The following is a 27973-nucleotide window of genomic DNA, read 5'->3' as shown; positions in this document are numbered from 1 at the left end:
GCTAGTAGCTTATGTGCTATCATGGCTTTGCGTGTCTTGTCACTGGGTATTTGGTCGTCATCATGTACATCTAGCTTTCGGAACTGGAGTTGAGTTTCCTGCTTATGATTATGATAGCGTTGTCAACTTGTATTCTATGCGAAGTGGGGAACGTGGGATATTTCTACGATATGACCTTCGAACAGAGTGCGAGGGAAGCGGTGGATGGGTTTGAGTGAGATAGTTGATCGGTTGAGTGATTTGAGGAGGCGTTTGGCTGGGAAATAACTTGGTCTTTGGTAACTATATGTATCTGTCATCATAGCTACATGTAATTACCTCATCTGGCATATGTCATCTGTCGACAAGTTACTCTTATTCTTTATTCTTGAGTCATAATCAATGTGTTCAACATGTTAATCATACTCGCCCTCTTCCGTCTACACCCATACTCCGTACCTCAGTGACTCACGTCTTGCCAACTACAGACTGGCTTGTAAAACCTTATGCTTTTTTGCTAAAGCCACAGAGCTACAAGCGGGTTGGTTGGCGAGGGCCACGGCTCGTAGTGGTTCCTGGATGGTATCTTCATTCTGTTTACATATTGGAGTTGTTGCGCCTGGAGCTTTGAGGTTGACTCCACTCAATTAGCAAAAAAGGTGGTTCGTACGCTGGTTGTCTTCCATTTAGGTGTCTCCGAGCCTTTGTTCTCTCATTGACTCTCTCTGCGCGTTAGTCATTTTCCAAGACGAGTTCCGCCCCTTTCGTCTTGGCGAATACTGGTGATGTATCTGGAACGAGGGCCGGAGGACTTTTGTCGCTTACGCGGGTTGTGTAGTATCAAGTACGTACAATACCACGCCAACCACAAAGTCCAGGTCGAACAAGTCTGATCAACGTGATCATGTAGCGTCAGGCCACCCGTTTGTCTTCATTTTCCCGCCCAGCCAAGAAGGTTCCAAGGCTGGGCACGCACCAAAAAAGGATCCGTGGTGTAAACGAGACCACAGGACCCATGGGAAAAGATTATCGGAGGATCTAATCAGATGAAATTCTCATCTCTAACCAACCGCCAAGATCCAGACTCCGCGTTCCAATACAATCTTGTTGGGCGAGGATGTCATGTTCCCTGGCCAAGGAACCCACACTTCCCCTTTCACACAGGGACGCCGCGGCCTATCTAGAATCGGATACTTTTCCGCGCAACGACTGAATCAGAGGGCGAGCCAGCATCTTATCAGATCATCTCAGCCCTTGTTCATCTGATCTAATGCCAATGAATGGTCTCTAGGCACACGTGAACCGTACGCTCTTTGGGAGATCAAGAAGCTTATGGTGTGGAGTGGCGCATATCTTTCCTCATGTGATTTCCACCTTCCTGGCCCGGTCTTCGGCGCGTGTTGATCGCGGATAGCTATAAGTGATGGATTACCTCCTCTCCCTGCCCGAGCATCCATCGGTACTTCATCTATTTCGGTCTTCCTCGTTCAGAGAACTAGAAGGCGCTCCTTTCTTGAGCTCATAATGCCTGCTGTCGAGCCCGTGGAGCAGATGCGTTTCGGCGGTGCGGCCGGTCCAACGATTCGTTATTCTGTGGAGGAGAACGCCGACACGGAGAAGCAAAACCAACAGAACTTCAACAGTGCTGAGTATAACAAAGAGGACAGCAGCGATGCCAACTCCGAGGAGTTCCAGGCCGGCGTTGAGCGCGTGAGAGCAATCACAGCCATCTGGACCAAGAAAACTCTCTTCAGCATGTTCTGCCTGTGAACAACCCTGCCCACTCTTGACGAGTTGTCAATGCTGATTACGACAGGCTTTACCTCATTGACTTTGTCGAGTTCCTGCAGAACTCGGTCGATACCGCCCTCAATCCCTACATCACTTCGTCCTTCAGTTCGCACGGCCTGCTCACCGTCTCGAATGTTATGGCGACTGCCCTCAGTGGTTGCATTCCCTTGGCCACGGCGAAGATTGTCGACATCTGGGGTCGTGTTGAGGGCTTCATGGCCATGCTTCTCATTGTTCTCGTTGGCATGATCATGAAAGCTGTTTGCCGAAACGTGGAGACGTATTTTGCCGCACACGTCTTGTACTGGGCTGGTCATATAGGTCTTTTATATGTCACTAGCGTCATGTGCTCCGACCTGACCACCCTCAAGAACCGCATGATCATCATCACCATCAACAGCACCCCTCGTATCGCCGCTACATTCGCTGGTCCAGCCATTGGCGAGCTTTTCTATACCCAGTCCAATTTCCGATGGGCGTTTGGTGCTTTTGCCATCATCCTCTTCGGTTGCAGTATGCCGGCCATGGGCTTGATGTTCGTCATGTACCGCAAGGCTCTGAAGGCCGGCCTCCGGAGAAAGCAGCGATCGGATCGCAACATATTCCAGTCCCTTTGGTACTACTTTGTTCAGTTTGACGGTATGTTTTGATCAGACCATTATCTCGCCGTTTTGCTTTTGCCTTGCAGCACGGTTCAATTACCAGCATATCGGGCTAGCTGACAGATGCTCGCAGTGGTTGGTATGCTTTTGCTCATGTTCGGCTTCTGCCTTTTCATGCTGCCGTTTACGCTTGTCTCCTACGCACCGAACGGATGGAATACTGGTTATATCATTGCCATGATCGTGATTGGCGTCCTACTCTTCCCCGCCTTCTTTGTATGGGAGAAGTTCTTCGCGCCTGTTCAGTTCATGCCGTGGATATACTTGAAGGACAGAACCATTGTTGGATCATGCCTGCTCTACGGCGTCATGTTCATCTCGGTTTTCACCTGGAACGGTTTCTACTACTCGTACCTGTTGGTCGTACACAGGCAAAGTATCACACACGCCGGTTACATCCTCAACTCGTTTTCCCTGGCCTCGTCTCTCTTCAGCCCTTTCGTCGCATGGATCATCAGTTATACCGGTAACTTCAAGTGGACCTGTTACACCGGCGTGCCAATCATGCTTCTCGGCACGGCGCTGTTGATTCCCTTTCGCCAACCCTCCACCAACCCTGGCGTCCTGGCTCTCACACAGGTCCTCGTCGGTCTTGGTACTGGCATCTTCGCTACGTGTGCTCAACTCGCGGTGATGGTTCCAGTTACCCATCAACAAGTCGCGAGTGCATTGGCTTTCTGGGGTCTTTTCGGCAGCTTTGGTTCCTCCATCGGGTACTCTATCGCTGGTGCCATCTGGAACAATGTAATGCCCGCGCAGCTATACAACCGCCTTCCCGAGGAAAGCAAGTCCAGGGCCGCTGAGATCTTCAGTGACATAGTCATTCAGTCGTCTTTTCTTGATGGGACTCCGGAGCGAGATGCTATTGTAGGTGCTTATGCTCATGCCCAGCGTCTAATGGTCATTACTGGCTCGTGCTTCGTCCCCCTGTGTTTCGCTTCCATCCTCATCTGGAAGAATATCAACATTAAGAAGCTGGAAGAAGAGAAGGGTAGGCAGACTAGAGGCACCGTCTTTTGAAGCAGAAGCAGAGGGAAAACTATATGCAAAGAGGGAGACGGGGACACAAAGATGCGGGAAATCTCCATCGAGAAGAATCTAATGTAATGAAATGAAAGAACATGGTTATGTTGATGCTGAAATCTAGTTTCCCGTGTACAAGTTCTCCACCTGTCGTGTATCTGTCATGCGAGGAGTGCTCAATTAGTCTAGAACACTCTAACCTTAAGTCAGCATGTCTTCCGGTCTTTGTCAGGACAATATAATGACACTTCTCGAAGGACGTTGGTGCATGGTCGTGGGGCGGCCCGACAACTTGTCTCTAACACACACCAGTTGCTATGCGGTACGTGCATCACACGCTTGGTATCTCGGATGGACTTTCAATCTAGCAGTCGGTGATGAGGGTTGCGGAACGAGCCCGCGGCAGAATCCAGGTTGTCCGCGGCAACTCATCGTGATCAATCTGCCCAAGTCGAAGATGTAATCTTCAGGGGCAATCATGATTTTGTGGCGTTGTCAAAGACGTAAAATCAAAATCCGGGGTGAGGAAGGTGGAGTGAGAAAGTCCACCAATCCCAGAGCCAAGCGCCGAGGCTCATCGGAAAAGCTTACCTTATTCCCGCTTAGCGGTTAGACTAGCTTCATCCGGGCCTGAGGGGATTACGTGGAACGCCGTAGAGAGAAACAATTCATCCGCACCCTTGATAATTTCCTGGGGTAACGTTCTGGGGCAGGGTGCAGTGCCGCGGCACGGACGGCAAAACGTGCGGCGACATGTGTACATTAAGAGCCCTGGACATCTCGTTTCTGAGGTTGTCGACGTGCTCAACTTCTCTCTCATTGATAACTGTACTTCGATACATCGAAGCAATACAAGATGCGTGTCTCCGATCTTCTTACCGTCGCTCTGTTTCAAGCATCGACAGCATGGACTTCGCCTCTGGATGACCGAAGCGTAACCGTCGTTCCTTCCAAGAGACCGGGTCATCCCGTTGCGCCATATCACCCACGGGGCGCTTTCCCGGCTTCTCCTCAGCGCACAAAGACGTGTGTGGTCGCAAAGAACACCTCCGGCACAGACGATTCTAAGAACATCCTGAAAGCCATCAAAGACTGCAACAACGGCGGTCATGTAGTTTTCCCCAAGGACAAGAACTTCACCATTGGAACCGCTCTGGACCTCACATTCCTCAAGCATATCGATCTTGGTAAGTTACATATATTTTATATATTAGTTGTATCGTTGCTGATTGGTCAATTCAGATATCCAAGGAACTATCAAGTTCACAAACGACACCGACTACTGGCAGGCGAACGCCTTCAAGCAGATCTACCAGAATGCTACAACTTTCTTCGAGCTAGGTGGCACAGACGTTAATGTATATGGTGGCGGTACTCTTGACGGCAACGGTCAGGCTTGGTATGACCTCTATGCCAAGGATATCTACATCCTCCGACCCATTCTCTTCGGCACCATTGGCCTCAATGGAGGCCGTATCGAGGACTTGAAACTCAGATACAGCCCGCAATGGTACAATTTTGTTGCAAACTCTACTAATGTTGTGTTCTCGAACATCGACATCGCTGGAGGAAGTGTCAGCAAGAGTCCGGCCAAGAATACTGACGGGTATGTTTTCCTGTCATTTTGGCACTACGTTGGTAGTAGGAGCTAACGAGATTCATAGTTGGGACACTTACCGCTCCGACAACGTCGTCATCCAGAACTCTCACATCGACAACGGAGACGACTGCGTTTCTTTCAAGCCTAACTCGACCAACATCGTTGTTCAGAATCTCTCGTGCAATGGCAGCCACGGTATCAGCGTTGGAAGTTTGGGCCAGTACGTCGGCGAAGTCGACATTGTCAAGAACGTCTACGTAAGACATCTTTCCAGTCCATGATCAGCGAAACAATGGCTAACAAAAACAAGGTCTACAACATTAGTATGTCGAATGCCTCTGATGGAGCCCGCATCAAGGTCTGGCCCGGTGCTTCATCAGCCCTCTCCGGCGACTTGCAAGGCGGAGGTGGCTCTGGCGCAGTTTCCAACATCACGTACGACGGTATGACTGTCTCAAACGTCGACTACGCGATCGAGGTCACGCAGTGCTACGGCCAAAAGAACATCACACTATGCAATCAGGTAAGTGATAGACAACACTGTTTCCTGTCAATAGTAACTAACATGAGATCCTTAGTTCCCTTCCAAACTCACCATCTCGGATATCACCATGAAGAACTTCAAGGGCACGACAAGCACAAAGTACGACCCGCTCATTGGATACCTCGTTTGCTCCAGCCCGTCTGTTTGCTACGACATCACGGTCGAGAACATTGATGTAAAGAGCCCGAGTGGTACGAACTTGTTCACATGTGGAAGTATCGACGGAATTAGCAGCCAGGTCAACTGCACGACCAACGGGACAACGGGATCAAACTCCTAGTTTACTCACCTTGAGTTATTACTATCAGGGCATTGAAGAATAATAGTAACATATAATTCAATTGTACTATACTCCGACATATCGCCCTACCATGTGCTTTTGACACGTACTTTACATCTTGGACGTGATTCTGAACAATGCGCTATCCTAAATGTGGGATAAAGTTTTACTTCCCACTCCGACTGTAGGTACCACAATATTTGACCATACCGCATGCGTCTCTCAAGATGTCCGTAAACCACCTTAGGAACAAGTATTCTGAACAATCCGTTATTCCACATCAATTTTCGACTGGAAGAGCTGTCTCCAAAAAACGAGTATTGCCGAAAGCGTACAAGCAACCCCTGGGGTGCTCATACACAGCAAATCCTATTCATACGAATTGTGGATGAGCGTTTTGTTATATTCCTTGACCAGCAAAGCTCACTTTCACATGTGAACTCAAAATCAGGAAGACATCGATCGAGTGTACACCACTGGGCGACAAAGGCTTCTTTGGCCCGTATGGAATTCACATCGTCATTAGGTGTAAGAACAATCTCTAATTTTCGGAAGTAGCTCCTATTATAAACCCAGCTCCATCTTCAACGCATCTACCATGTTCAAATAGAATACATGCTACTCCGGCTTCCTATCAATCCATGCAACATTTCCAAACTGTCCCGAAAACGGATACTGGAACACCTTCTCTAGCGTGGAGTAAGGCTCATACTGCTTGCTGTTCATCACGAGGGTGATGTTAGCCGCGGCCCTTCCAGTCGCGTTCCAGCCCGGTCCATAATCCTTGTACTCCGCCATCGTCGTGTTAGCGCCTGTTCGCGGATCAGTGGCACCCCAGATAATGTATCCACTTGGAATAATCGAGTCGTCTAGGTAAGTGTTTGCGAAGATCGAACGATGCAGAGCGTTCCAAGGTCGGCCAAGGGCGCACTTTCCGGTCAGCGCAAGGGATGAATTGGCCTTCTTCACTGTTGAATCGTGAATGTAAACACCCTATCATTTGAAGTCAGTCGGAAAATCTTTAAAGAATAGTTTCGAACATACGTATTTGTTCACGAATGTAGTGTTGGTGCCCTTCCACGCTGTGATACCTCCGCCACAATTGCGGAGCGTGACGAGGCTAGACTGGATCCAAGCAGTGCCAAATCCGTAGAAGAAATCAGTTTGACCGGCAATCTCGTTCTCGTAGAAGTAAGCGTTTCCAAGCTTTCCGATATACACCTTGGATGAATTTGTCAGCTACTTTTCTTGTGAAACATAGTCGGTGCATTCCTACCGTATCCTGGTATGAGTAGAAACCGCAATAGTAAAACCCAGTATTCGCATAGCTCACAGAAACTGCCAGAGCTGGTCCTGTCGCATAATTCTTGAAGTCGTTGATAAAGTTCAGGTTGTATGCTCGGAAATCGGTATTTCCGAACGGTGTATCTGCAGGTACGGGATTTCCAGTCGGACCACTTCCAGTCAGGCTTGAGTTGAACGTAGGCGCCACCGTCAATGTGGAGGTATAAGCGTTGTCCAGAGTAGAGTTGACACCGGTGCCCGTAGCGTTGCGCCAAATGACGTTGATAGTGTTTTTGGTCTGGTCATTTGGATATTTCGTCTGTCCGAGAAGATACACAGGCCCCGGACGAGTGACGTTAACTTGTTCTGTGTAATTTCCGGGGAGAACTAGTATCTGGTATGGGGTTGTGTTGTTTGGCAAACTGAGAATTGCGCTTTGGATAGTTGCGAACTTTTGGTTCGGTCCGACAAGAATAGTGCCGTTTGAGCAGCCCTCAAGTGGATTTCTTGTTGGGTGTTGGCATGCTTTGCGGTTTACGGTAGAGAGGGCAACGCATGTCTGGAGAAGACATGCGATAATAGCTTCAAACCGCATGGTAGCAATCAGGACACAAACGTATAGTGAAAAATACTGATGGGGAGCTAGGATCTGCAAATGCGTTTCAACGACCGCGACTTTATCTTCAATGGGGAGGCCCTGGTCTTCTATTTATGGGGCTGGAACCTGGACTTGATATCAACCACGGCTCAACAAAGTGCAAGAAATGCAGGTGCAATGATCCCAGTGATTACTGTTGAGCACAGTCCTCAAACAGGGGTCAGCAAGTTCTTCATCCCGCAATATTGAAATATAGTTACCGTCGCACCGTCCTCATCAAAGAGTTCACGGTCCCGACGTATGCGGGGAGAGCATGGCGCCCCACACGATTTCCTGGGGGATCTGGGGAAGACGGACAGGCGGACGATGAAGATCCACCAATCAAGCGATGTTGGGATGACGTGGCTATTGAGGGGACAGTCTGAGAACTTCCTGGGGAAGGAAGTAACTTTTCAGGGGAACGGTGGAATGCTCATTGGTTCAAAGCCACGCGGAAATTCTCCATGACTGACAGTACGCGTCCTGCCGCGGTGTGGCGTAAATCAAGCTTCGCAAGACGGCTTGTAGAAGCTTAGCCTTCGGAAGGGCATAAGAATAATCACCGTCCTCCAAAATTGGGTTGAGCTGGATGTCGTCTTCGTCGCCGCGATGAGAAGAAAAGATACACTTTGAACAGAGGATCAATCTCACTTACGCCAAGGCTCAGATCGCCAACGCATATTCCCTGCACTCAGCTATAAGACGCAGTCGGCAAAACACGATATAGCTACGTTGAAGAAAGACACAAACCCAACGTTCAGGTGGTTTACGTGATGGACATGATGAATGGTGAGCGCCAGAGCGATGTTGGTGTTGATAGAGAATGTCTCACTAGCGTTGTGGCTAGCCCAAAACAGAGAGTGGAGAAGATGGCTTGGCAAGAGTGCCGTTCGCATCATCCCACGTCTTCTTCCACCCCAACCCCCTGAATCGTTCCTATCACACGAACCTTCTCGTTGCTCTACGCTCCCTGGAAACGATCCCGATTCACAAACCACATGTGTAGTGAGCACGGCGACGAGGCAAACGATGACTCCGATTGAAACGCGGTGTCGCCAACTCTTAGATTGTCTTCCAGAGCGAACCTGACAGAGCGGTCCTTCGCGCATACAGGTGTAGACCGTGGGTAGGTGGTACGCTTGTAATTGTCTCCAAGAAAGAGTCTTTACCACGTCGGCGCTGCGTCCGCCTGTACTTCACGGCCGCCAAGTCCGCTCCTGAGCACGTCATTGCACGGCGTTATTAATCTACCGCATACGAGCCTGTACCAAGCAATTTTCACCTCACCCTTGGTCTCACCTGCCTCTTCGAGTGTTCATGAGCCAGTGAGCGTTTGTTGAGTTTACCGGTTATCTGGAGAGCATGTAACCTAAGCCTGGATACGTCAACATGTGTGTCGATCGCGCGACAACTAGGCGTGCCAGGAGGCATGAGAATGCGACTCAATGCTCTTCCAAGACGAATCACGCAATAGTGATAGGGTATATGAACTTCAATGTCTCCTGTAGATTGACCGTAGAACGTCTTGTTTGTTTCTCGTTGTTAACCCTCGCCCCTGGTCGTGGCTGCGCTTGAGAGAGACTACCGCTTTGTTCAACCGTTTTGCAAACCGCCTGAGATAGGCAAAGACTCCTCCGGCAGCATGGCCATCAAGTATGAAGATGACGATCGCAAAGCTGTACCGCAGACCAATGTCGCTACATCATCTCCCCCGCCAGGTTACGACAATGCGAGCGTTCAAGAAGACAATGCTTATGTCTATGACGACTCCCAGAAGCTGGGTTACACAGCAACTGTCTTTGTCATTCTCAATAAAATGATCGGGACGGGCAGTATGATTAACGACCCACAGAACACTACTCAAACTCACTCTTCTCCCAGTCTTTTCCACACCGTCCGGTATCTTCGCTGTCAGTGGCTCCGTCGGCGTATCTCTGTTCCTTTGGATAATTGGTGGTATCTTGACTTTCTGCGGCTTGTCCGTCTTCCTGGAGTTCGGGCTTGCGATACCTCGAAGCGGTGGTGAGAAGAATTACCTCGAACGAGTATATCGCCATCCAAAGTATATGGCCACCTGCGTTCTGGCAGCACAGATGCTTCTGCTCGGCTTCTCCTCTGGAAACAGTCTAGCGTTTGGTCGCTACGTACTATTCGCTTCCGGATCTGAGGCACCAGATGGCTGGGCCGCACGTGGCATAGCAATTGCATGTGTTACTTTCTCTGTGGGATTACATGCTACAGCACCTAAATGGGGCATTCGACTTTTCAACGTCTTGGGGATATTCAAGGTGATCCTCCTCCTCTTCATCGTTTTTTCTGGCTTCGCTGCCCTTGCAGGTCATTTGAAGGTCCCACAACCACACAACTTCGACAATGCGTTTAGACTCGAAGTCGGCGATGGATACGGCGGTGGTGGCGCCTACGAATACTGCCAAGCACTGCTCCGCATCATCTACTCCTACAAAGGCTGGGAAAATGCGAATTACGTCCTGGGCGAGATTAGAAATCCCAAGAAAACGCTAGCTTGGTCTGCTCCTCTTGCTATCGGTGGAACCACAATACTTTATGTTCTCGCCAACGTAGCCTACTTCGCTGCTATCCCCAAGTCAGACCTGGCAAAGAGTGAGGTTATTGTTGCGGGCCTTTTCTTCCGTAATGTCTTCGGTAACAGCGCTGGAGCACGCAGTCTTCCCGCCTTCGTCGCCCTTAGTAACTTGGGTAACGTACTCGCAGTCAGCTTCGCACACGCGCGGTTGAATCAGGAGTTTGCCAAAGAAGGTCTGCTTCCATGGAGCCGATTCTGGGCATCGAACAAGCCTTTCAACGCTCCCGCAACTGCGCTGTTCCTTCACTGGCTAATAACAGTCGTTGTACTGGTAGCCCCGCCCGCTGGCCCTGCATACAACTTCATTACGGACTTGTACACCTACCCTGGCGCGTGGATCAACGGGTTCGTCACGGCAGGGCTGATTTACTTGCACTACTCGAAGCGCGAGCGCTGGGAGTCACCGTGGCATACGTACCTTCCCGTTGCGATTCTCTACCTCGCAGCGAATATCTTCCTTGCATTAGTTCCTTTCATTCCTCCGAGTGGTGACTGGAATGGCGAAGGATACCCGTACTACGTCTTTCCCATCGTGGGTGTCGGTGTTTTACTACTCGGTGTTGTTTACTGGTTCTGCTGGACGAAGGTCTGGCCAAAGTTTGGAGGATACAAGATTATGAGTGAGAGATACGAGGATCGGGAGGGCAATGAGCACATCAGATACGTGAAGGTGTATACAAAGCATGAGTAATGCTTTTGCGATTTGGAGGATCTTATCAAGATCATAATACGTGAGTAGATCTTGACAAATGTTACTTGAGAAGAGATGGTTATCATCGTCACTAGTTTTCCTGTTCAAATGGAGTGAGGAGTGAGAGTGTCGCAATTTATTGAACAAAGATATTCTACTCATCATCCTCATCGTTCGTTCCCCCTAATCTTCTTCGGTCACCTTGGTCGCCGCTGCCCCGCCCTCCAAACTCCACATCTTTGCCAAACATCACCATCACCCTCTGCCTCCAGCCTGCGTTCTTCCTCCAAACCCAGCCACGCGCTCTCACCCTCCACACTACAAAACTGGCACTTGTCACACGCTCGATGTCCACATGACGTGCATGTATCAGCGCGGTATGCATGAAACCAATGATATTGCGGTCGATTGCGGGGCCCGAACGTGGTGCGAACAGGAATGAAGTGTGTGGCCGTGTGGTAGGTGTTAACTTCGGGGTTAGCAAGGGAGGAGCAAGAAGGCGTGCAGCAGCGCCATTTGAATATCACAGGAAGGGGTGGGTTGTGGGTCGCGGATGCAACAGGGCGATCGTTTAGGCCAAGGTTTGCATTGGGGTCTGGGGGCGGAGGATGTGTGTCGACGGAGGGTGCAGGGGTGGGAATCGTGTACGTGTAGTCTCGAGACGCTGGCATGGTTTTGTTTGGATTGGACTTGCCGAAAGCAAATATGATTTGAGGAACTGTTTGGGTGGTGGAGCAACCAGCGTCGAAGGTATTTGTATCCTTGTCTGAGCTCTTGAAGCGGATCATATGAATAGTATCCTTCACGCTTTGCACTATTTCTATTTACCACGAATTCATGATGCGACCTGTGAATGCGGCATGTTATGTCTCCAAGCGAGAGCTCGTTTTTATATAGACTTAGTGCTGATCATAATATCTAATCTACACCCCTCATATCACTGTGTTGATTCCCAACATCTCGAACCAAAGCTATCGTCCAATTTCCTTCCGCCATCACGCCTTCACATCACGCATATGGTTCCATGGAGTGTTGTGAAACAAGCGGGCAGGCAACAGCGTGTCATGGGCCACTATGTCAACACACATCTGGAAAAATAGTATGAAATCCGAGTAGAAGCATACATGTCGTAGGTGGCAAGGAAGATATGAATATAGACGTGTAGAAGGAGGTACCAGGTCAAGAAAGAATATGTTGACACCCCCACTGGACTATGAAGACCTCTAATTGGCAGGTATATGTCAACGTGGTAGAAGAATAATGATAGCATTATAAAGAGGTATCCATGTTGCGTCATGTATCGTGACGCGTCTTCCAACCATGATATCGTTCCCAAAAATTATATCCGGTAGTACAAAGCTACGAGCAAATTCCCAATGAATGCCGTTGAGCCCATAACCGATTACAGTAATCTAACCCTAACCTCATCGTGTTGATTACCTGTCAGAACAAGAACTAATTGCGGATTCCATTGGCCTCATTCGAGCCCCGTTCGAAGGTGGTATCGAAGCACTCAGCAACTCTACCCTGGTCATCCTCTGGGCAGTAGTGAATATGCCACTGGAGATGTTCCAAATTCCTACTATGACTGGTCCATAGATGGTTCATCAGCTCAAGAGTACTATGAAAGTGACCTCCACATGCGGCAGAACCGAGGCAAGTACAGAACCCGCATTTAAACTTCTTGCTGCTACTTCCCACCAATAAGAAGCCGTAATGCGCGTTGATGATATGATTCTTGAATACCTGGCAATATTTGATCTTTACGATAGGATCCCGTGCCAGGCCCATACTGCAGAACGGACAACAATGTTGCTCCCATATCACTGGCTGTTTTTTCGCTTTGCCGTCTTTTGATGACTTGATCTGCGCCGTTTTTCGTTTTTTGGATGAGGAGTGCTCCACTGTTGGGGTATTTCCCCCACTCGTACGGGGAGGTTGGTTGTCCGGCAGGTTGTCCTCATACGGTAGTACGGGAACCTGATCGGCAGTGTGACGATTAGTCAAAGGAGGATGCAGAGCTATGCCGGAATCATATGCGACAGTAAAGACTGAAGTAGGTGCATAATAGTTGGTATTTGCACGAGTTGTCATACTTGTTTCTGTATCTTCTTAGTTTATATCGATCAGAGGATAGGCGATAACGTACGACCGAAGTCAGTCTCAATCGCCTGTTCGTAATGTTCCTCAGTACAGGCGATAGTCGCATCTTCGGAATGATAGTTAACTCCGCTGGGGTCGAACGACATGGCGAGATTGGACTCGGCTTGGAGAGTGGGTGAGACGCTAGCATCCAGGAAGTTCTGACCATTGTCATAATACAAGAAATCATCGCCGGCTTCCATGATGGCAACCCAAACAGATGAGTAGAGACTTAGTGACGCCAATGGGTCAAGAAAGTTTGATCGAGAAGAGCAAAGTAGCAGCGGACTTCGGCACTGGGGACGATTTGATTTGCAGAAAGTCAGAGCCCAGTAACGATTTTGAAGGGCAAAATAAATGTAGCGAGTATGGAAAGTTCGCGCAGAGGCGAGCTCTCGTGGCTGAGGAGATGATGGGCTGACGATATCCATCTTATATAGGAGTGAAATCGCTGGCCGTGGAGCATACCGGGGTACTCTGAGTTGAATTTCACGATTTGCGAGAGTTGACAGTGCGTCCTATCTGTCGTGACGACGAATCTGGTGGCGGGGAAGGCATAGCAGATCCCGGCAGCCCTGCAGCAGCTGTTGCGGACACTAAATATCCTCTAGGCCGAACCTACCTAAGCTTGTGCCGTCTTCCCACGTGGCAAGCGAGCTGTACGCAACCCAAGGGCTTGGGTTATATACAGGGGTATGACTCGATTGGATGCATGTACCTTGTAAACTTGCCGGCAAAGAGAAGAAAGCGCACGGAAGTGACAGGCAGCTGAGGGAAAGGCGCTCGAGCCTCGCTGGGGGAAAACGGTGAGAGGTGAAATGACCCACCGTGGAGCACAGACAAACATAAAATGAATGCCTTCACCGGTTGCATAACTAATTTATGAACTGCTCTTTATTGGCTCGGACCGCTGAACGTTGAATCAGCCCTGACAATCCTACAGAATCGCAATCAGGACGTTTGTCAAACCAATAGTGCTTTTCGGATGCTATTCGGTGCTGGAAGTGGCGTTCGAACTGTCCACCTTCGAAATGAATGCGAGTGCTAGCCGCAGTCGTCATTGCTACAACTAGTTGTGGCCCTCTTGTTGGATGCTCTGGCACTAGCAATACACAAAGATCTACCCTCTCGCGGCAACGCGAAACCCAAAACAAGTGCAGTGATAGGGTCCGACGAACACCGCAAAGAATAGGCAGAATAGTACGGTTTCTAGTAAATTTCAACAGTCGCAAAGGCCTTAAGTGTGTTTTAGAAGTCTACAACTTCTGTTCTAAAATTTTCCATTGCTGCAGTAAGTTGTTGTAGTGGCTGCGGTAGAACATTACTTGTTGAGACGACAAGCTTAGTTCCGGGTTTCGCGCTACCACAAGAGCTACCCTTCCAACCCTTTCTGCTGATCTGATATGGATCCTAGCTTTTATTCGGGCGTTACTCCGAATGCAAACATGGCGCTCAAATTTGCTGTACGTATCAGTATAGGGATTTGGAGGAAACAGAGGCGTCATCTCGATGTAGACGTTTGTTTTGGCCTTATTGGGCGTCAAGTTTTAAAATGAAGACTGACCTTTAGATAGGAAAAGAACAAGATTTACATCTAGAACTGCCGAGGATTATCTTGGCAGCATGCCAAATTCAATGCGCTTGACTTGATTCATGCGCATATTTGCTAACGTCCTTGTATACGAGGCGGAAATTTGAGTGGCTGGTCACCTGGCAAGTTGACGTCTAGGCTGACATCCCAAGTCAGGCCGGGCATATTCAAAATTGACCCGTTTTGATGTTCGGCCTAGAATCAGTGTCAAGGACGACGCCTGTACGACGCCATGGATGGATTAAGTCGAGGTTACTGTAAGCGAGATCCTCACGGCAACAATCGTTCCTATCTCCGCACTGTTCACGAGAGGCGGTGAGACAAAGGCTGTATCGTCCCGGTCCCGCCCTCGTCCACGTCGCTTGGATCGACATCGACAAGAGTGGAAGATGCTGGGATAGGGCTGCGTCGTCTCACTGTCGGCTGATCTCCTTCTGAAGACGCTAGCAAGGCTGGTAGAATGGGGCAAAACCCAGGGCATGTCTGAGCTCTCCACCTACCCCAGACCCAAATATCCCACGGCTAAACAACAACGATTACCCTACATCGATTACCTTCTGCTCCTTCTAACAATTTTTCAGGCAAGCATAATATACATTGTATGATCCAACTTGCGATTGAAATATGTCGTTTGAGCTTTCATGTCTGACAAGGCTGACACAAAGACTACGAGCTTTCTCGAACCTTCCACGCTGGGGCCTACATCAATTACCACCTGCAGGGGTTGAGTGCTAGACAGTATGATAGGATTGGCTAGCTTCTGCACAGCACAGAACATGGCTGCGGCGAGATAAGTCCAGTTTTCATATGCCCCTAATCCAAGCGTACCGCCGTGCCTCAGAGCATCGACCAAGAGATTTTGACGTACTAGACGGGCCGGTGTCGCTTCGAACTTCCGACCGCGCAGGATCTGGGTTTCGTTCGGTTACCGGCCCGCCCCTGGTGCCGGTCGGGGTGGCACACGACGGTTGCTTGAGGCACAGATTAGTGTGAATCCTCTTAATCGGTCTCTACGGGATCAGATACTCCTCACCTTCCTCGACTAGATGCGTGCCTTTTATCGAAGCACATGTTCTGACGTATCCTCATGCGATCTCCAGGGCAGTGGCTATGTTTGTCGATAGATACTTGTTGATGGCATCACTTCAGAACCAAGACCGGACCACCATTCATCTACACCAAATCACAAACCCATACCAAGAACTTTCATGGTATTGGCTATTGACTGCCGGGTGATCGCGCTTGACTCGGAGAGCACCCCTTACATAGTTAGCTACTAGTTTCTTTTGAGATCAATGATAACTGGGTCGCCCAAAGACCTATCATGCCCCACATACGACACGAGGCTAGAACAAAGACCATGGTTGTGGCGACGTGGGCGCGGGACCCTTTTCCAAGGTGATTTGAGTGGCCGGTAGTAAACCCATATAGCGCCACGATGGTTACTACTCCAGTCTAACCTCCTGCCCGCAAGCCTCTTTTGCTGAGGACGACTCTAAAAAGTCGAAAGCATGACCAAGAATATCCAAGTTTTCTGCTGTCAATGTTGTGCAGATGAACTTTTGTGTGTTCATCCCTCGACTCGCTGTTGAGCATTGGGCAAATTCCCAACCATCCCAATTCCTTTAAGAAGCAAAGTCAACCATGAGCCTCACCATTCTTGAATCAACTTTACTGAAGCTTTCCCAGCGGCACGTTCTGTATATGACGTATATCCGACCACACACGGTTTGAAAGGTCAGCACGGGTCTAGGACGCGCTCTGCATCATAAAACATTATGAAACCCTACAACCATAATTTCATCGCTGGTGGAGAGTTTCTGTACACATACATACGTTTATAAGCCACCATCTTACCAAAACCAAACGAATATTTTCGGATAAGACTCGGTCGGCACAAACTAGATCTGGTTTATTTGAGTGCTCTTTTCTTGTATTCAGTTTGAATTTTGTGGTATCTGTAGTGCTCTCAAAGGAAACTTACTCCAAACTTTCGAAAAGACATAACAGAGTACACGCCTCCACAGATAACACCGCCTCACGCAAACTGTGTAACGTATTTCGCAGGGTACAACCAGGCCGGAGGCGTCACAGAACGCGCATTCTACTAGTGTCAATCCCAATTAGAAGGGTATTTTCTTTAGCCTTGAGAAGATCTCTAAACTATAAGAGGAAGCATCAGATCCGAACCCGACCAAGACTTTCCGTTCCATCAAGCGCCCCCATGAATGGTTCTCTATCCCCCATCATACAAAGCATTGAAAACGCTAGTCGGTCAAGAATAAATCGCGTCCCAGGAAAAGCAAGGCTACGCGCGAAGAGGGTTCTGGAGCGCGACAAGCTTGAATACTATAGGTCAGCGTAGTTACGAGTCGAGCATGGGCAACATGATTAGCATAGCATAGTCATGATGGGTATGTGCTTTTGATGGGTTCTGCGAACTATGTATGGTACTATCCCCTCTTGTCAATCTAGACTAACACAGCAAATAGAATGACTCTTTACAACACTGAAAACGAAGGACTACATAGGTGATAAACAGCAGTTCAGAATATTATTCTTCTTGAATTACACACTCTCAACCTACCTTTGAATTCGTGATATAATCCATGTATGAGACGCATGACGTCCTCGAGCAAAAGTTGTTCCCAGTTTGGAAACTGCAAGTTCAGTCGTGGCTACGGCAAGTAATCCAACTGTCAGTCTCTTACTTTTGTATTCGCACGTCTTCTCGGAGCTACAATCCCATTTATATCCTAGGTACTCGTACACCATCTTGTGGCCCTGAGCACACACACAAACAAATCTCGAATGACGGCCACTCACCCTTCGTTTCTGAGAACCTGTTGTCCCGACACAAGCTCGACAGAACAAGAGTGTTGATCAGCAAGAATAATCAACCACAAACCGACAGCGAATTGATCATCGCGTACCCATTCACGCACTAGTTTATGACAGGGGTGCGCTCGCCAATCGACGGGTGGATCCGATCTGCGTCATAGATCGACAGGGCTTAAGCGCGGTCATGAACTCGAGCGCGTGGTTCAGGAGGTTTCCTGGTCTTTCTCTCATTTTATCATTCATTAAACCGTTGCGGTACGCGTGTTTTCTACCTCTAACCTTTTGCAGGCGACGACACGAATTCCAACGACGCCATTGTGAATAACCAGCTTCAATCGTATGCGCCTCACTCACCACGCGCCTGCCATTCGTATCCCACCCTAAGACTACCATACCCTCAAGAAGCACAAGAACCATGCCCCCAAAACGCAAAGCAGCATCCAACGCCGCAATAGCCGCGGAATACACAGACGTCTCCGGCGACGCGCCAAACAAGCGCTCGCGCATCTCGAAGCCTCTCCCCAAAGCCTTCACAATCATAGCGCCACCCACCGAAGCAATCGCCAAAAACACTGAAAATGGCGCACCTGGGGAAGCCATCAAGAAGGAAGAAGTCACCTTCGACCACTCGCGGCCTGAAGAACGCGCCGGCATCGTAGACAGACGCTACTATCCCGCCGAGATGAGCAACGAGCGATGCGCAATGTACAACGCCGACGAGATACCCCGACCGATTGAGATTCTGAACAACACGTTGGAAGAGACGAATGCGGCGCGGCAGGCGATACGGACGGGGAAGGGTGGCGACGCGGTGATACATTGGTTTAAGCGTGACTTGCGCGTGCGGGATAACACTGGTTTGTCGCAAGCCGCTACGCTTGCGAAAGAGAAGGGTGTTGGCGTGATTGGTGTCTGGATTATGAGTCCGCAGGATTGGGAGGCGCATTTGGTTAGCCCTGCGAAATGCGACTTTGAGCTTCGATCTGTGGAGTGCTTGAGGAGGGAATTGGATGAGCTGGATATACCGCTGTATGTCGAGACAGTAGAGAAGAGAAGGAATGTCACTACGCGATTGGTGGAGCTGGCGCAGGAGTGGAATGTTAAGAGTGTATTTTGCAATCTGGAGTATGAGCCAGATGAGCTGCGGCGAGAAGAAAGGCTTGTGCGATTGATGCTGGAAGCAGGCGTTAGTTTCGACCCCTACCATGACGATTGCGTGGTGCCGCCGGGGAGCCTTAAAACAGGCGGTGGGAAGCAGTACGCAGTGTATAGTCCGTGGTTTCGACAGTGGATTGCGCATCTCCACGCTCACCCGCAGCTACTCGAGGAGCGGCCTATGCCGTCCAAGAACCCTGCAGGCTTCCGCGAAAAGTTTAGCAGCCTTTTCAACTCTCATATCCCAGAGGCGCCGGAGTCCAAACGCCTATCTCCAGAAGAAAAGGATCAACTTGGACATATGTGGCCAGCAGGTGAAGCGGCAGCCCTCGATCGCCTCGGACGCTTCCTGGCCGAGAAGGTCCGCCAATACGCAGCCACACGTAACTTCCCGGCGCTGAACACCACAGGGAGGGTCAGTGTGCACCACGCAGCTGGTACGCTGGCGGCGCGGACAAGTGTCAGGACAGCGAGAGATGTCAACTCAGCGAAGAAGCTTGACGGTGGGAACGATGGGATCAAAGGTTGGATCAGCGAGGTTGCATGGCGAGACTTCTACCGCCATGTCCTCGTGCATTGGCCGTACACCTGGTGTGTACCAACTCCTGATATCTCAACGGGTATAAATGAAGTCAGCTAACAAGACGCCAGCATGAACAAACCCTTCAAATTCGAGTACACAAACATCGACTGGGAATACAGCGACTCGCACTTCCAGGCCTGGACACAAGGCCGCACCGGCTACCCCATCGTCGACGCAGCAATGCGCTGCCTCAACGCTACAAAATACATGCACAACCGGCTCCGCATGATAACCGCGTCCTTCCTCGCCAAGCATCTCCTCCTCGACTGGCGTCTAGGCGAACAGTACTTCATAACGCATCTTATCGACGGGGATTTTGCGTCCAACAACGGCGGCTGGGGTTTTTCGTCCTCGACAGGCGTGGATCCGCAGCCGTACTTTCGCGTGTTCAATCCATGGCTGCAGAGTGAGAGGTTCGATGCTGACGGGGCGTTCATCAGGGAGTGGGTGGAGGAGCTAAGGGAAGTTGAGGGGGTGGAGATACACAATCCCTACGCGAAGCGCGGGATCGCGGCGGGGATTGCGAGGAAGAATGGGTACCCGGAGCCGATTGTCGAGCATAAGATGGCGAGGGAGAGGTGTCTTGCGCGATACAAAGCGGGCATTGGGAGGGAGACGGCGTAATGTAACGTTGCACAACTCATTATTCTCGTATCCAGTAGATACCAGCACCACACCTCGCAAAGCGCGGTAAACAGCCCATGCAATTCTCTCTGTGTAACCTCAATCCTCGCCGTCAGCGTGCATACCGTTAAAGTGTACCTATATGCTCTCACACAGTGCAGATCTTGACGAGTCGATGAGTCATTTTTGCATGTTCAATACATACTGACTGCATTATCACTATCATTATCATCATCACCTCACATCCCACCGCCTTGGCGCCCGTTGGCAATGTCTATCTTTAGCCACTTACCGCTCTGGACCCTGCAGATCGTATGGCCAAATCCCTGACGTATGTCACGCTCGCTGACTGCGCATCCTAGCGCCCTGTTTTCTCCAGCTGCCTAAACACTCGACTTCACATACGCGCTCTCCACTGCCGCGGAACCCACCTATTTACTTTATATCGACTGCCGTGTTTCAGCATCTCAGTCAACAGGAAACCTGCTTTCACATCTGCTTGTGTGTACTTACGTCTGCCTGTCTGCTGCGCCTCAGTAAGTCTATTCCATTCCAGTCTAGCCCAGCTTAGCCCCGTCCCGTTGGAGCTACGCACGCGCCACGCGTCGTGCGAGTGTGGAGACGGAATGTGAAGCTGGCTTTTTTGTTATCTGCGCTGCGGTGTCACATAGCTAATCTTTTCTTCTGCAGTACACACACCACACCACACCACTCAAACCCACCCACACACCGCTCAACACCTCCCTCCCCCAAACCTCAGCCTCACATCGAACCATCACACACATACACTCATCCACCGCAATGGGATCCAAAGCCAGCAAGCTCTCCTCGTCCTCGGGCAACAAACTCCAGCCCTCGCAGGCCCAAATCGATAAGGCGGAGATGAAGGAGCCGGAGAACTACTACGCGCACCGCAGCAAGAGCATGAGGAGGAAGGCGGGCAAGGGGCCGGGGAGCTCGGGTGCTGCGGTGGGGAGTGGGAGTGGAGGGGAGGGACCTTTACCTTGAAGGGGATTGGGAAGGACCATGAAATTTGTGGCGAAGAGTGGATGCAGAGGAGGAAGTCGGTGGTGATATGTGCTGGTGCTGCTTTCTGAGGGGATGGTGGATGGTTGGTGGATGGTTATCGCGTTCAGCAAGGCGTTTGGTCTGGAATTCCGAGTTTCGCGTTCTGATGCTATGAGGTGGAGAATATAACATCGAGTCGTACTGTCACATCTACATTTGGTTGTTACATGCCAATGCCAACGTGCGTGTGATGCTTTCCTCACTATGCACGGCTGTTGAGCGTTATTTGGTCTACTTTCACATTGGCATGGTGTTGCAGAAGCCGTCGTAGAGAATGATGGAGCTCTACCTCTCCCTGCATGGAGTATCGGCGCATCTAGAGATTCGCATACAATCGTGTGCATAACAAGATTCCGCCCGCAAGAAATGACCGTGACAAGTACTCGATCGTGTATGGAAAAGCAAGCGATCGTGATCAGGTATCGTTGATTTTCATCCGCTACAGATCATGCTTTCAACATAGATCAAGTCTTCTGTTTATCTCCACATAGCACTGACGAGTCTGTCTCCTTCTCTGATATGTTGTTTGTTCGTATCCATATATCTTCTTACAACGCTAAACATGTTCCCGCGTAGTTGTGTGTGTGCGAGGTACAGACCGATGTGTGGGTATCACCTCCAATCGCCTCTAATCCCCTTCTACCATCTCACTCTATATCTATTCTTTCCCCCTAGCATGGCATCAAGCCACATACCCCTCTCATCCCTCTCCATATTTTCCGTCTCCCTCCTTCCCCATCCCAATTTCAAAACTTCCCCTTCCTCTCCTTCCTCTCCTTCTCCAGCCGATCCTTCTTCCCGCCCTTCAAGATCTCGAGATGCCCCGCCTTCTCAGCCAGAAACTTCTCCGTCATGCCCACCAGCCCCGCCGCGCTCTTCTTCTTGATCTGGTTCTGCGTGACGAGTGATGTTTTCTTGGGCTTGATGACGCGCCCGCCGAGGCGTTTGGGGCCTGTGGATCTGTGGGGTGGGGTGTTAGTGTGTGGTAATGGGATGGGATGGGGTGGGGAGAGGGGGAGACGGGAGACGGACTTTTTTGGCGCGGCGGCTGGTTTGGATTTTTTGACGGCGCCTTGGGCCATTTTTGCGTGGGGGGGATTTGCGTCGAGGAAGGTGGTTCGAGACGTGTGCGAGTGTGCTGTGGAGAAGCGGGGACGACGTTGTGGAGTGGTGGGTGGTGCTGTGGCGGTTGCTGTTGCTGCGATGCGTGTTGCGAATGTTTCGCGTCGAGATTTCGAAATAGTTGGGTGGGGCCCTGGCGCTAGGCTGGAGACGGTGTAGCGGATTGCGGGGAAATGGCGACGGATCCACGTTCACATGCCATCGGGCTTGCTGCGGCGGGATAAGGTCATCTTGAAGGAAGAAGGCTTACAATCTGCAATATTCTTCATCTGAGTGGTGGATGTTATGTTGCAGAGGGACAATGATCGTGAATTCATAAGTGTGCCAATGATAACGGCACCTGTTGTCTGCCGTTCTAGCTCGCGTCAATCATGATGAACCCTCTCAGATGATACCCGCTCGTGCAGCCTCTCCCCCGCCTGCTTCCAGAGCAGTCTCGCGCACTATCCCTCTCCCCAGGCCCCCCTCACCAACGCCCATTCGGCGCGCGACATATCGCTGGGCTACGATGCCGACGCTTAGACTGATGGCTTCTTCCATCCACTCAGCCACCCACTCGCGAGGGTCAACGCCGCCGTTTTCAATGATTTCTTGGATTTCGTCGGGTAGTTGGAGTTCCTCGCCTGCTGCCTCTGTGTTGGCGGGCGCGTCCAGCCATTCCACCCACTTGGATGGGAAGGCCTGACTGATGGCCTTGAAGCTGATGCTGTGGATGGGGTCGTGGAGGTAGATGGCAAATAGGACTTGTTCGTCATCGTCATCTTCGTCATCGTCTTCATCTTCATCCTCTTCTGACGAAGAACTACCGAACAGCTCATCGTCCGCCTCGTAGCTGATAGCTTGGATGGCGATAAAGATGTCGCTGCTCCGCACGGGGTTGGTCTCGCTCAGGGCTTGTGTGGCTTGCTTTGCAGCAGCTTCTACGCCACCCCTTGCAGCGAAGAACTCGTTCGCGTATGCTTCGGCGCTCACCCTGGTCAGCTTTGTGCCCTCGGCCAGTCCCTCGACCACGCTCAGGTCGCGTTTGTCGGTCTGGCGCCACCACGGTCCGTCGTTCCAGCCTCCACCACCACCCCTGTACCCGTCGACTGAGCTGCGCTGTGTAGACTCGGTGCCGCGCTGGATGACGAGCAGGTCACCACCTTCGACCTGCGCCATGACATTGGAGAAGGACTGGTGGATTATGGGATCGAGAGATGGGTAACCGATCAGGTCGTGCGTGATGTGGATTTGCAGGCGTTCGTGCTGCGAGATGGGCGGGGCGAGGGTGTTGAGGATGTTTGTGAATGTGGGGAGGGCGCGACTGCCCAGCTCTCCTCCTGAGTGATGTTAGCAATTTGTCTTGTAGTGTCGTTAAGCGATGCAGACACACCAATGTCGCGAAGCGTGCCCACATTGCCGCGCACCTGCTCAGCCCACCGCTGCGCTTCCTGGTTCTTCTGGATCTCCTGATAGGCGGCCTCGGCCTGTTTCTTCGCAGCATTGGCAGCTTCCGTAGCCGTCGAGATCAGACCTCCCCAGCCGCCTCCCCACCATGAGCCTCCCTGCTTTGGCTCTTCGTGTGTGGGTGCTGCCTTGGCGGGCTCCTCCCGAGTCGGCGCAAAGCTTTGGTGGTACGAGCGCGCACTCTCCCCCGACTTTCTCGGTAGTGTCGCCTTGTCCTCACTCGTGCGCGCCGATCCGGATGAAGAAGGAGTCGCTATGCCACGACGGTTGCTTGACGCTGTGGATGACGTTGCTGACGGTTTGGGCGTGTTTGGGCGGCTAGACGGTCGCGGGACTTCTGGCGTGAACTTGCCAAGAGCCTCAAGATCGTCCAGATCCTTTGATGTCGATTCGGGTAGGGCCTGCCTTTGTCGTGGAGCTTTGGATGCCCTGACCTTGGGCGGGGGAGCTGCAGGTGCCTCTGCCAGCAATTCAAGCTCGGCGAGGTCCTCTTCGACTGTTTTTGGCGGCATGACTGGTGTCAAGATAAAGCAGTTTATAATAGACGAGAAGTTTTGCAGTTGTCAATCGTGGTGCAAGTAAGTAGCATCTGTATCTACCCGCAATAACACCACGCCTCGTTGTTTGGGAGCATGATATGCCGCTAACACTAGTGCGGCCTTCCTATTGGCGCCTAAGCCTCGGTCGCCAAGACCATGGTTTGAATTGAAGCAGCCACGACGGACGGAAACAAAGATCATCAACATCGCCTCTCTCACCATTCATCTTGAAATCATTGCCTGATATTCGGCCTTTCTCTCAAGTTTTCGCCGCACCATGCGCGCTTGTTCTGCTGTTGCGTAATCGATCCATTCCTTTCTGCTGCTGAGCTTTTTCTCTCACCCTGACGGGCCTGCAATCTGCGCGCTACGCCTCCCTGGAACCATACATGCAGACATCATCTCGGTTCAACACTGCCAACTATTCAAGCATTTCTTACCTTGGAATATTATCGATTCTTTTCGCCGATGCCTCCTCCACGTAATTTATCTGCGCGTTCATCGCAACGGCGCAATTCTCAGCAAGATGACAGCGCAGCCCGGACCCGTGCAAGTCGAGGATCAAAGCCAGCCACTTTAAAATCAGACAGAGCAGATGTCGCACCATCATATCCAAGTCCCAACAAACTCAGTCCAAACGTTGCAAGAAAAACAACGCGTTCAGCGAGCAATCATTCAGGTCAATCCTTTGAAGCTCCACCTGAAATTTACGCTTCGTACGAGGAACCTCTTTTGATGGTCTTTGGCTTATCACGCGAGTTCTTTGATGGCCTTAAGAAACACCATGGCAAGCTCCCAAAGGAACGAAAAGCGCTCGTCTCTGCTTTGCCACAGGCGGAGCTTACTAGTGAAGAAGAATCTGAATCAGAAGAAGACAGCGTAGACGAAAGTGAAGTTGAAGCACCAACAGTATCGTATGCGACGCCAAGAGGGCGAGGAAGAGGACGTGGCGGTCGTGGCAGTCGTGGTGGTCGTGGAGGACGCGGTCGAGGAGGAGGTCGAGGCAGAGGAAGAGGCGGCCGTGCAAGAGGTGGTATTACGAAAACGACCACTTCTGCACGAGCAAACCCATCTCGCAATGCTGCTCTCATGCTTGCGATGGCCGAAGCCAATCAGAGTGAAAGCGCCAAGCCCTCGCCTCAACCACACGAAGACGACTCTATGACCGAGTCTTCGGAGGATGAAGACGCAAATGAAGAAGCCGTCGAAGATGAAGACAGTGAAAGCGAGGACGAAGACGAATTGACCCATTGGGCGCACGTTCGATCTACGACACCAGCAGGCTCGCCACCTCCCGGACTTCAAGAGTCTATTCTTGATGGCACGTTCAGACCAGCATCCGTGGAGCCTCAATTGGAGCCAGCACCAATAGTCGTGAAAACTCGTCTGCTTCCTAAAATAGCTCTGTCAAAATCAGCTCCCCAGACGCCTCGAGAGTATGCTTCAACGCCTATGCCAGTTCTCAAAATGCTGGACCCCGAAGACGATGAACTGTCAGATTCAGATCTCCCCGAACCTTGGATTGGAGGAGCGCCTTGGCCGACAGAAGCAGAGTGTGATGATAGAGCGGACTATCTGCTACGAACCAAGTTCGACCCTATGACTGACGTACAAGACATTATTGCCTCGCTCACCAAGCATACATTCGCTCGGCGAAGTACCGAGAGTCTCCATGCATTGGCTGAGAACACGCAAAGGATTCTCAAAGCTTGGCAAGACCAGTATCTCGAGCTGGACGCAAAGGTAAGCGAAGCTACAGATCTTTTGCTGTTTTGATCACTGACATCCCAGACTGCGCCTCTTCTAAACCCGGCAAAGAAACCTTGTCATGGCGGCCGCATCCCTGCAGACACGCAAATCTTCGAAGACATCAAGGAAGCCGATCTATATGGCTATACCTACGACGGAAGGAAGACACCAGGTCGCCAAGACCCTTGGTCACAACGACCAGGCGCTGAGAAAAACGCTGGCAGGGAGCTCCGTACACGCCGCAATCGTGATATGCTGGACTCGGCTGCACCCAGTGAAGAGGAGGAGGAAGAAGACAACGAAGGCCGCCCTACGAAGCGACAACGCAAGGCCCCACACAGGTTTGACGGTACAGAGCAAGGCACGGGATCTACCACTCCAAAGAAACACAACGGATGGGGAGGCGCACGTAAGAAGGGTGTCAGCAGATTCGCAAAACTGGTGTCGGAGACTCCAGAACCTGAAGGCAGAACCGCCAAGCGAGGAAAGGCAGCAGCAGCTCTACTTTTTCAGAGGCGCATACAAGAGATGCGGGAAGAATCAGCCGTCACTAGTTCTGGCGAGGAGGGTTCTTCTGTCATGGAAGTTGATGACTTCTCCGACGCAAACCCCAAGCGAGGTCGTCCTGCTGGCAGTAAGAATGTCAACAGACGCAGCGATTTTGGCATCAAGAAGGGTCCTCGCAAGAAGACCAGTGAGGCTAGTACGCCGATCCCGGCAGCACATGGCCCTAACGCTCCACCGCCTGCACTGCAGTCTCAGAGTCAAGGTCAAGGTCAGTTTACTCTCGATGCCCAAGGCCTTCCAGACACACAACCTCTGCTGGCACCAAACTCTACTGAGACGGTTTTCCAAGCAACGCCGCATCCTGCCGCTGCACACGACGAAGCCATGGTGCGCCCGCCAACTTTCAGCATACCAGATTCTTACATGATAACGGCTCCCTTGAGCGAGTACACGAATAACTACGTCGAAGACTACGCCTCTGGGTCTGGATCGAGGCGCAAACCGAAAGTCAAGAGCGAGAAGCGCAGCCACAGCATGACCGTCTGGTGGGCAGAGCGCAAAGCACGCAAACAAGAAGAAGACCGCAAAAACGGCGTAGTCCCCGCAAAAGCACCACCATCCCGACCCACCTCTTCAAGCGGCAAGAAAGCGAGCAAAGCCCAAGCAGCCCCAGCAACACCAGTGTCTGAATACCCACCCCCGGACTCTCAACATACATCGCCCATGCAAGTCCAACATCAACAGTCTCATCAACATCCCCAACATCATCAGCAGGAGATGTATATCATGCCCCCTGGCCAACACCAGCATTACATGTATGTCTCCGCGCCACCCCCGCATCAAATGATGCAGTACTCGCCCCTCGCCGCCCTGCCATCGAACCCGTACCCCGGCCCGCGGACCCTCGCCCCGGCGCCCATGCCCCTCCAGCATATGCCCACGTACCCGAGTCCATACGGCCCTCACGCCTCGAGACCGAGGAGCAGCGGACACCCGCCTGCGTTGGCGCCAGCCCCACAGCAGTATATGGGGCCGTACGCGAATGTGCAGATCGGTATGGGAAGGGAGGTTATGCAGGGCCAGGTCGAGGGTGAGAGGAGGGAGAGTCATTAGGAACGACTGATGAGGGGCACGATGGAGATGCTGGACCGGGGCAGGAGGGATGGGCTTTTGTGAGGTGGGGGTAGTGTCTGTAATGGAAGTGGTGGTTGGAAGTGTCCCTAGGGACTTTAGCTTGTGCTTGCTTGACGCATTTTTGCTGTGGTTAGAAAATGATACCTCTGTTATGATACTGCTGTTTGCTGTTTTATGGTGGAGGTGCTTATTTGAAGTCGTGTTGGTATGTGGAAATGTGATTTGTACTGTAGATCTAAGATTGAAAGTGATAGCAATGAAATGTCCACCAGGCATAACTCTCACACTCATCGATACCGCCTCTACAACGACTTGCCATCACAATGCGTGAAGCTCAACGACACCATCCCACATCCTCCAAAGACAATGTTTGCCA

At 51.0% G+C, this 27973-nt stretch overlaps 11 protein-coding genes across 11 annotated transcripts; 6 read left to right on the top strand and 5 right to left on the bottom strand.

Annotated features, from left to right (window-relative positions):
* Nucleotides 1-1530: 1530 nt before the first annotated feature.
* On the top strand, nt 1531-3452 carry P153DRAFT_302079 (siderophore iron transporter-like protein mirB; the record flags this gene model as incomplete). The annotated part of the gene is made up of 3 exons (XM_033664430.1): nt 1531-1745; nt 1796-2409; nt 2506-3452. 3 exons carry the CDS (start codon nt 1531-1533, stop codon nt 3450-3452), a joined length of 1776 nt encoding a protein of 591 aa, XP_033518819.1.
* A 681-nt stretch (nt 3453-4133) lies between these two features.
* Nucleotides 4134-5920, top strand: P153DRAFT_326597 (glycoside hydrolase family 28 protein). Its single transcript, XM_033665299.1, has 5 exons — nt 4134-4642; nt 4698-5061; nt 5120-5312; nt 5366-5578; nt 5634-5920. The coding sequence occupies exons 1-5, from the start codon at nt 4312-4314 to the stop codon at nt 5877-5879; spliced, it is 1347 nt and encodes a 448-aa protein (XP_033518818.1). The 5' UTR covers nt 4134-4311; the 3' UTR covers nt 5880-5920.
* A 577-nt stretch (nt 5921-6497) lies between these two features.
* Nucleotides 6498-7758, bottom strand: P153DRAFT_302074 (carbohydrate esterase family 8 protein; the record flags this gene model as incomplete). Its single annotated transcript, XM_033664429.1, has 3 exons — nt 6498-6872; nt 6924-7100; nt 7156-7758. The coding sequence occupies 3 exons, from the start codon at nt 7756-7758 to the stop codon at nt 6498-6500; spliced, it is 1155 nt and encodes a 384-aa protein (XP_033518817.1).
* Nucleotides 7759-9442: 1684 nt separating this feature from the next.
* On the top strand, nt 9443-11229 carry P153DRAFT_350421 (amino acid transporter; the record flags this gene model as incomplete). Its single annotated transcript, XM_033666289.1, has 2 exons — nt 9443-9632; nt 9682-11229. The coding sequence occupies 2 exons, from the start codon at nt 9443-9445 to the stop codon at nt 11094-11096; spliced, it is 1605 nt and encodes a 534-aa protein (XP_033518816.1). The 3' UTR covers nt 11097-11229.
* Nucleotides 11230-11250: 21 nt separating this feature from the next.
* Nucleotides 11251-11884, bottom strand: P153DRAFT_390464 (uncharacterized protein; the record flags this gene model as incomplete). Its single annotated transcript, XM_033670935.1, has 2 exons — nt 11251-11565; nt 11624-11884. The coding sequence occupies 2 exons, from the start codon at nt 11882-11884 to the stop codon at nt 11251-11253; spliced, it is 576 nt and encodes a 191-aa protein (XP_033518815.1).
* A 667-nt stretch (nt 11885-12551) lies between these two features.
* Nucleotides 12552-13441, bottom strand: P153DRAFT_390463 (uncharacterized protein; the record flags this gene model as incomplete). The annotated part of the gene is made up of 2 exons (XM_033670934.1): nt 12552-13198; nt 13246-13441. The coding sequence occupies 2 exons, from the start codon at nt 13439-13441 to the stop codon at nt 12552-12554; spliced, it is 843 nt and encodes a 280-aa protein (XP_033518814.1).
* A 4644-nt stretch (nt 13442-18085) lies between these two features.
* Nucleotides 18086-20272, top strand: P153DRAFT_426454 (uncharacterized protein; the record flags this gene model as incomplete). Its single annotated transcript, XM_033672604.1, has 2 exons — nt 18086-19416; nt 19477-20272. 2 exons carry the CDS (start codon nt 18086-18088, stop codon nt 20030-20032), a joined length of 1887 nt encoding a protein of 628 aa, XP_033518813.1. The 3' UTR covers nt 20033-20272.
* A 247-nt stretch (nt 20273-20519) lies between these two features.
* On the top strand, nt 20520-21533 carry P153DRAFT_370854 (uncharacterized protein). The gene is made up of 2 exons (XM_033669128.1): nt 20520-20568; nt 20723-21533. Exon 2 carries the CDS (start codon nt 20834-20836, stop codon nt 21038-21040), a length of 207 nt encoding a protein of 68 aa, XP_033518812.1. The 5' UTR covers nt 20520-20568; nt 20723-20833; the 3' UTR covers nt 21041-21533.
* A 343-nt stretch (nt 21534-21876) lies between these two features.
* Nucleotides 21877-22182, bottom strand: P153DRAFT_250789 (uncharacterized protein; the record flags this gene model as incomplete). The annotated part of the gene is made up of 2 exons (XM_033662707.1): nt 21877-22052; nt 22122-22182. Coding segments are annotated over 2 exons (237 nt in total), but the record flags the coding sequence as incomplete, so codon positions are not given.
* A 424-nt stretch (nt 22183-22606) lies between these two features.
* P153DRAFT_401037 (uncharacterized protein) lies at nt 22607-24180 on the bottom strand (the record flags this gene model as incomplete). Its single annotated transcript, XM_033671879.1, has 2 exons — nt 22607-23541; nt 23595-24180. The coding sequence occupies 2 exons, from the start codon at nt 24178-24180 to the stop codon at nt 22607-22609; spliced, it is 1521 nt and encodes a 506-aa protein (XP_033518810.1).
* A 495-nt stretch (nt 24181-24675) lies between these two features.
* Nucleotides 24676-27501, top strand: P153DRAFT_258044 (uncharacterized protein; the record flags this gene model as incomplete). The annotated part of the gene is made up of 2 exons (XM_033662794.1): nt 24676-25950; nt 25999-27501. Coding segments are annotated over 2 exons (2778 nt in total), but the record flags the coding sequence as incomplete, so codon positions are not given.
* Nucleotides 27502-27973: the final 472 nt, after the last annotated feature.

This window comes from Dothidotthia symphoricarpi (assembly GCF_010015815.1).
Source record: "Dothidotthia symphoricarpi CBS 119687 unplaced genomic scaffold P153scaffold_23, whole genome shotgun sequence".
NCBI classification, from domain to species: domain Eukaryota; kingdom Fungi; phylum Ascomycota; class Dothideomycetes; order Pleosporales; family Dothidotthiaceae; genus Dothidotthia; species Dothidotthia symphoricarpi.
The sequence above is the reverse complement of the archived record's forward strand: the minus strand, read 5'-3'. Positions and strand labels throughout refer to the sequence as shown.

What these genes read in the sequence shown, in the direction of transcription:
- P153DRAFT_370854 (XM_033669128.1), top strand. Translation starts at nt 20,834, where the DNA reads ATGGGATCCAAAGCCAGCAAGCTCTCCTCGTCCTCGGGCAACAAACTC.
- P153DRAFT_326597 (XM_033665299.1), top strand. Translation starts at nt 4,312, where the DNA reads ATGCGTGTCTCCGATCTTCTTACCGTCGCTCTGTTTCAAGCATCGACA. An exon ending in CCTCAAGCATATCGATCTTG is followed by an intron (nt 4,643 to 4,697) that starts GTAAGTTACATA and finishes TGGTCAATTCAG; the next exon opens with ATATCCAAGGAACTATCAAG. An exon ending in ACATCACACTATGCAATCAG is followed by an intron (nt 5,579 to 5,633) that starts GTAAGTGATAGA and finishes TGAGATCCTTAG; the next exon opens with TTCCCTTCCAAACTCACCAT.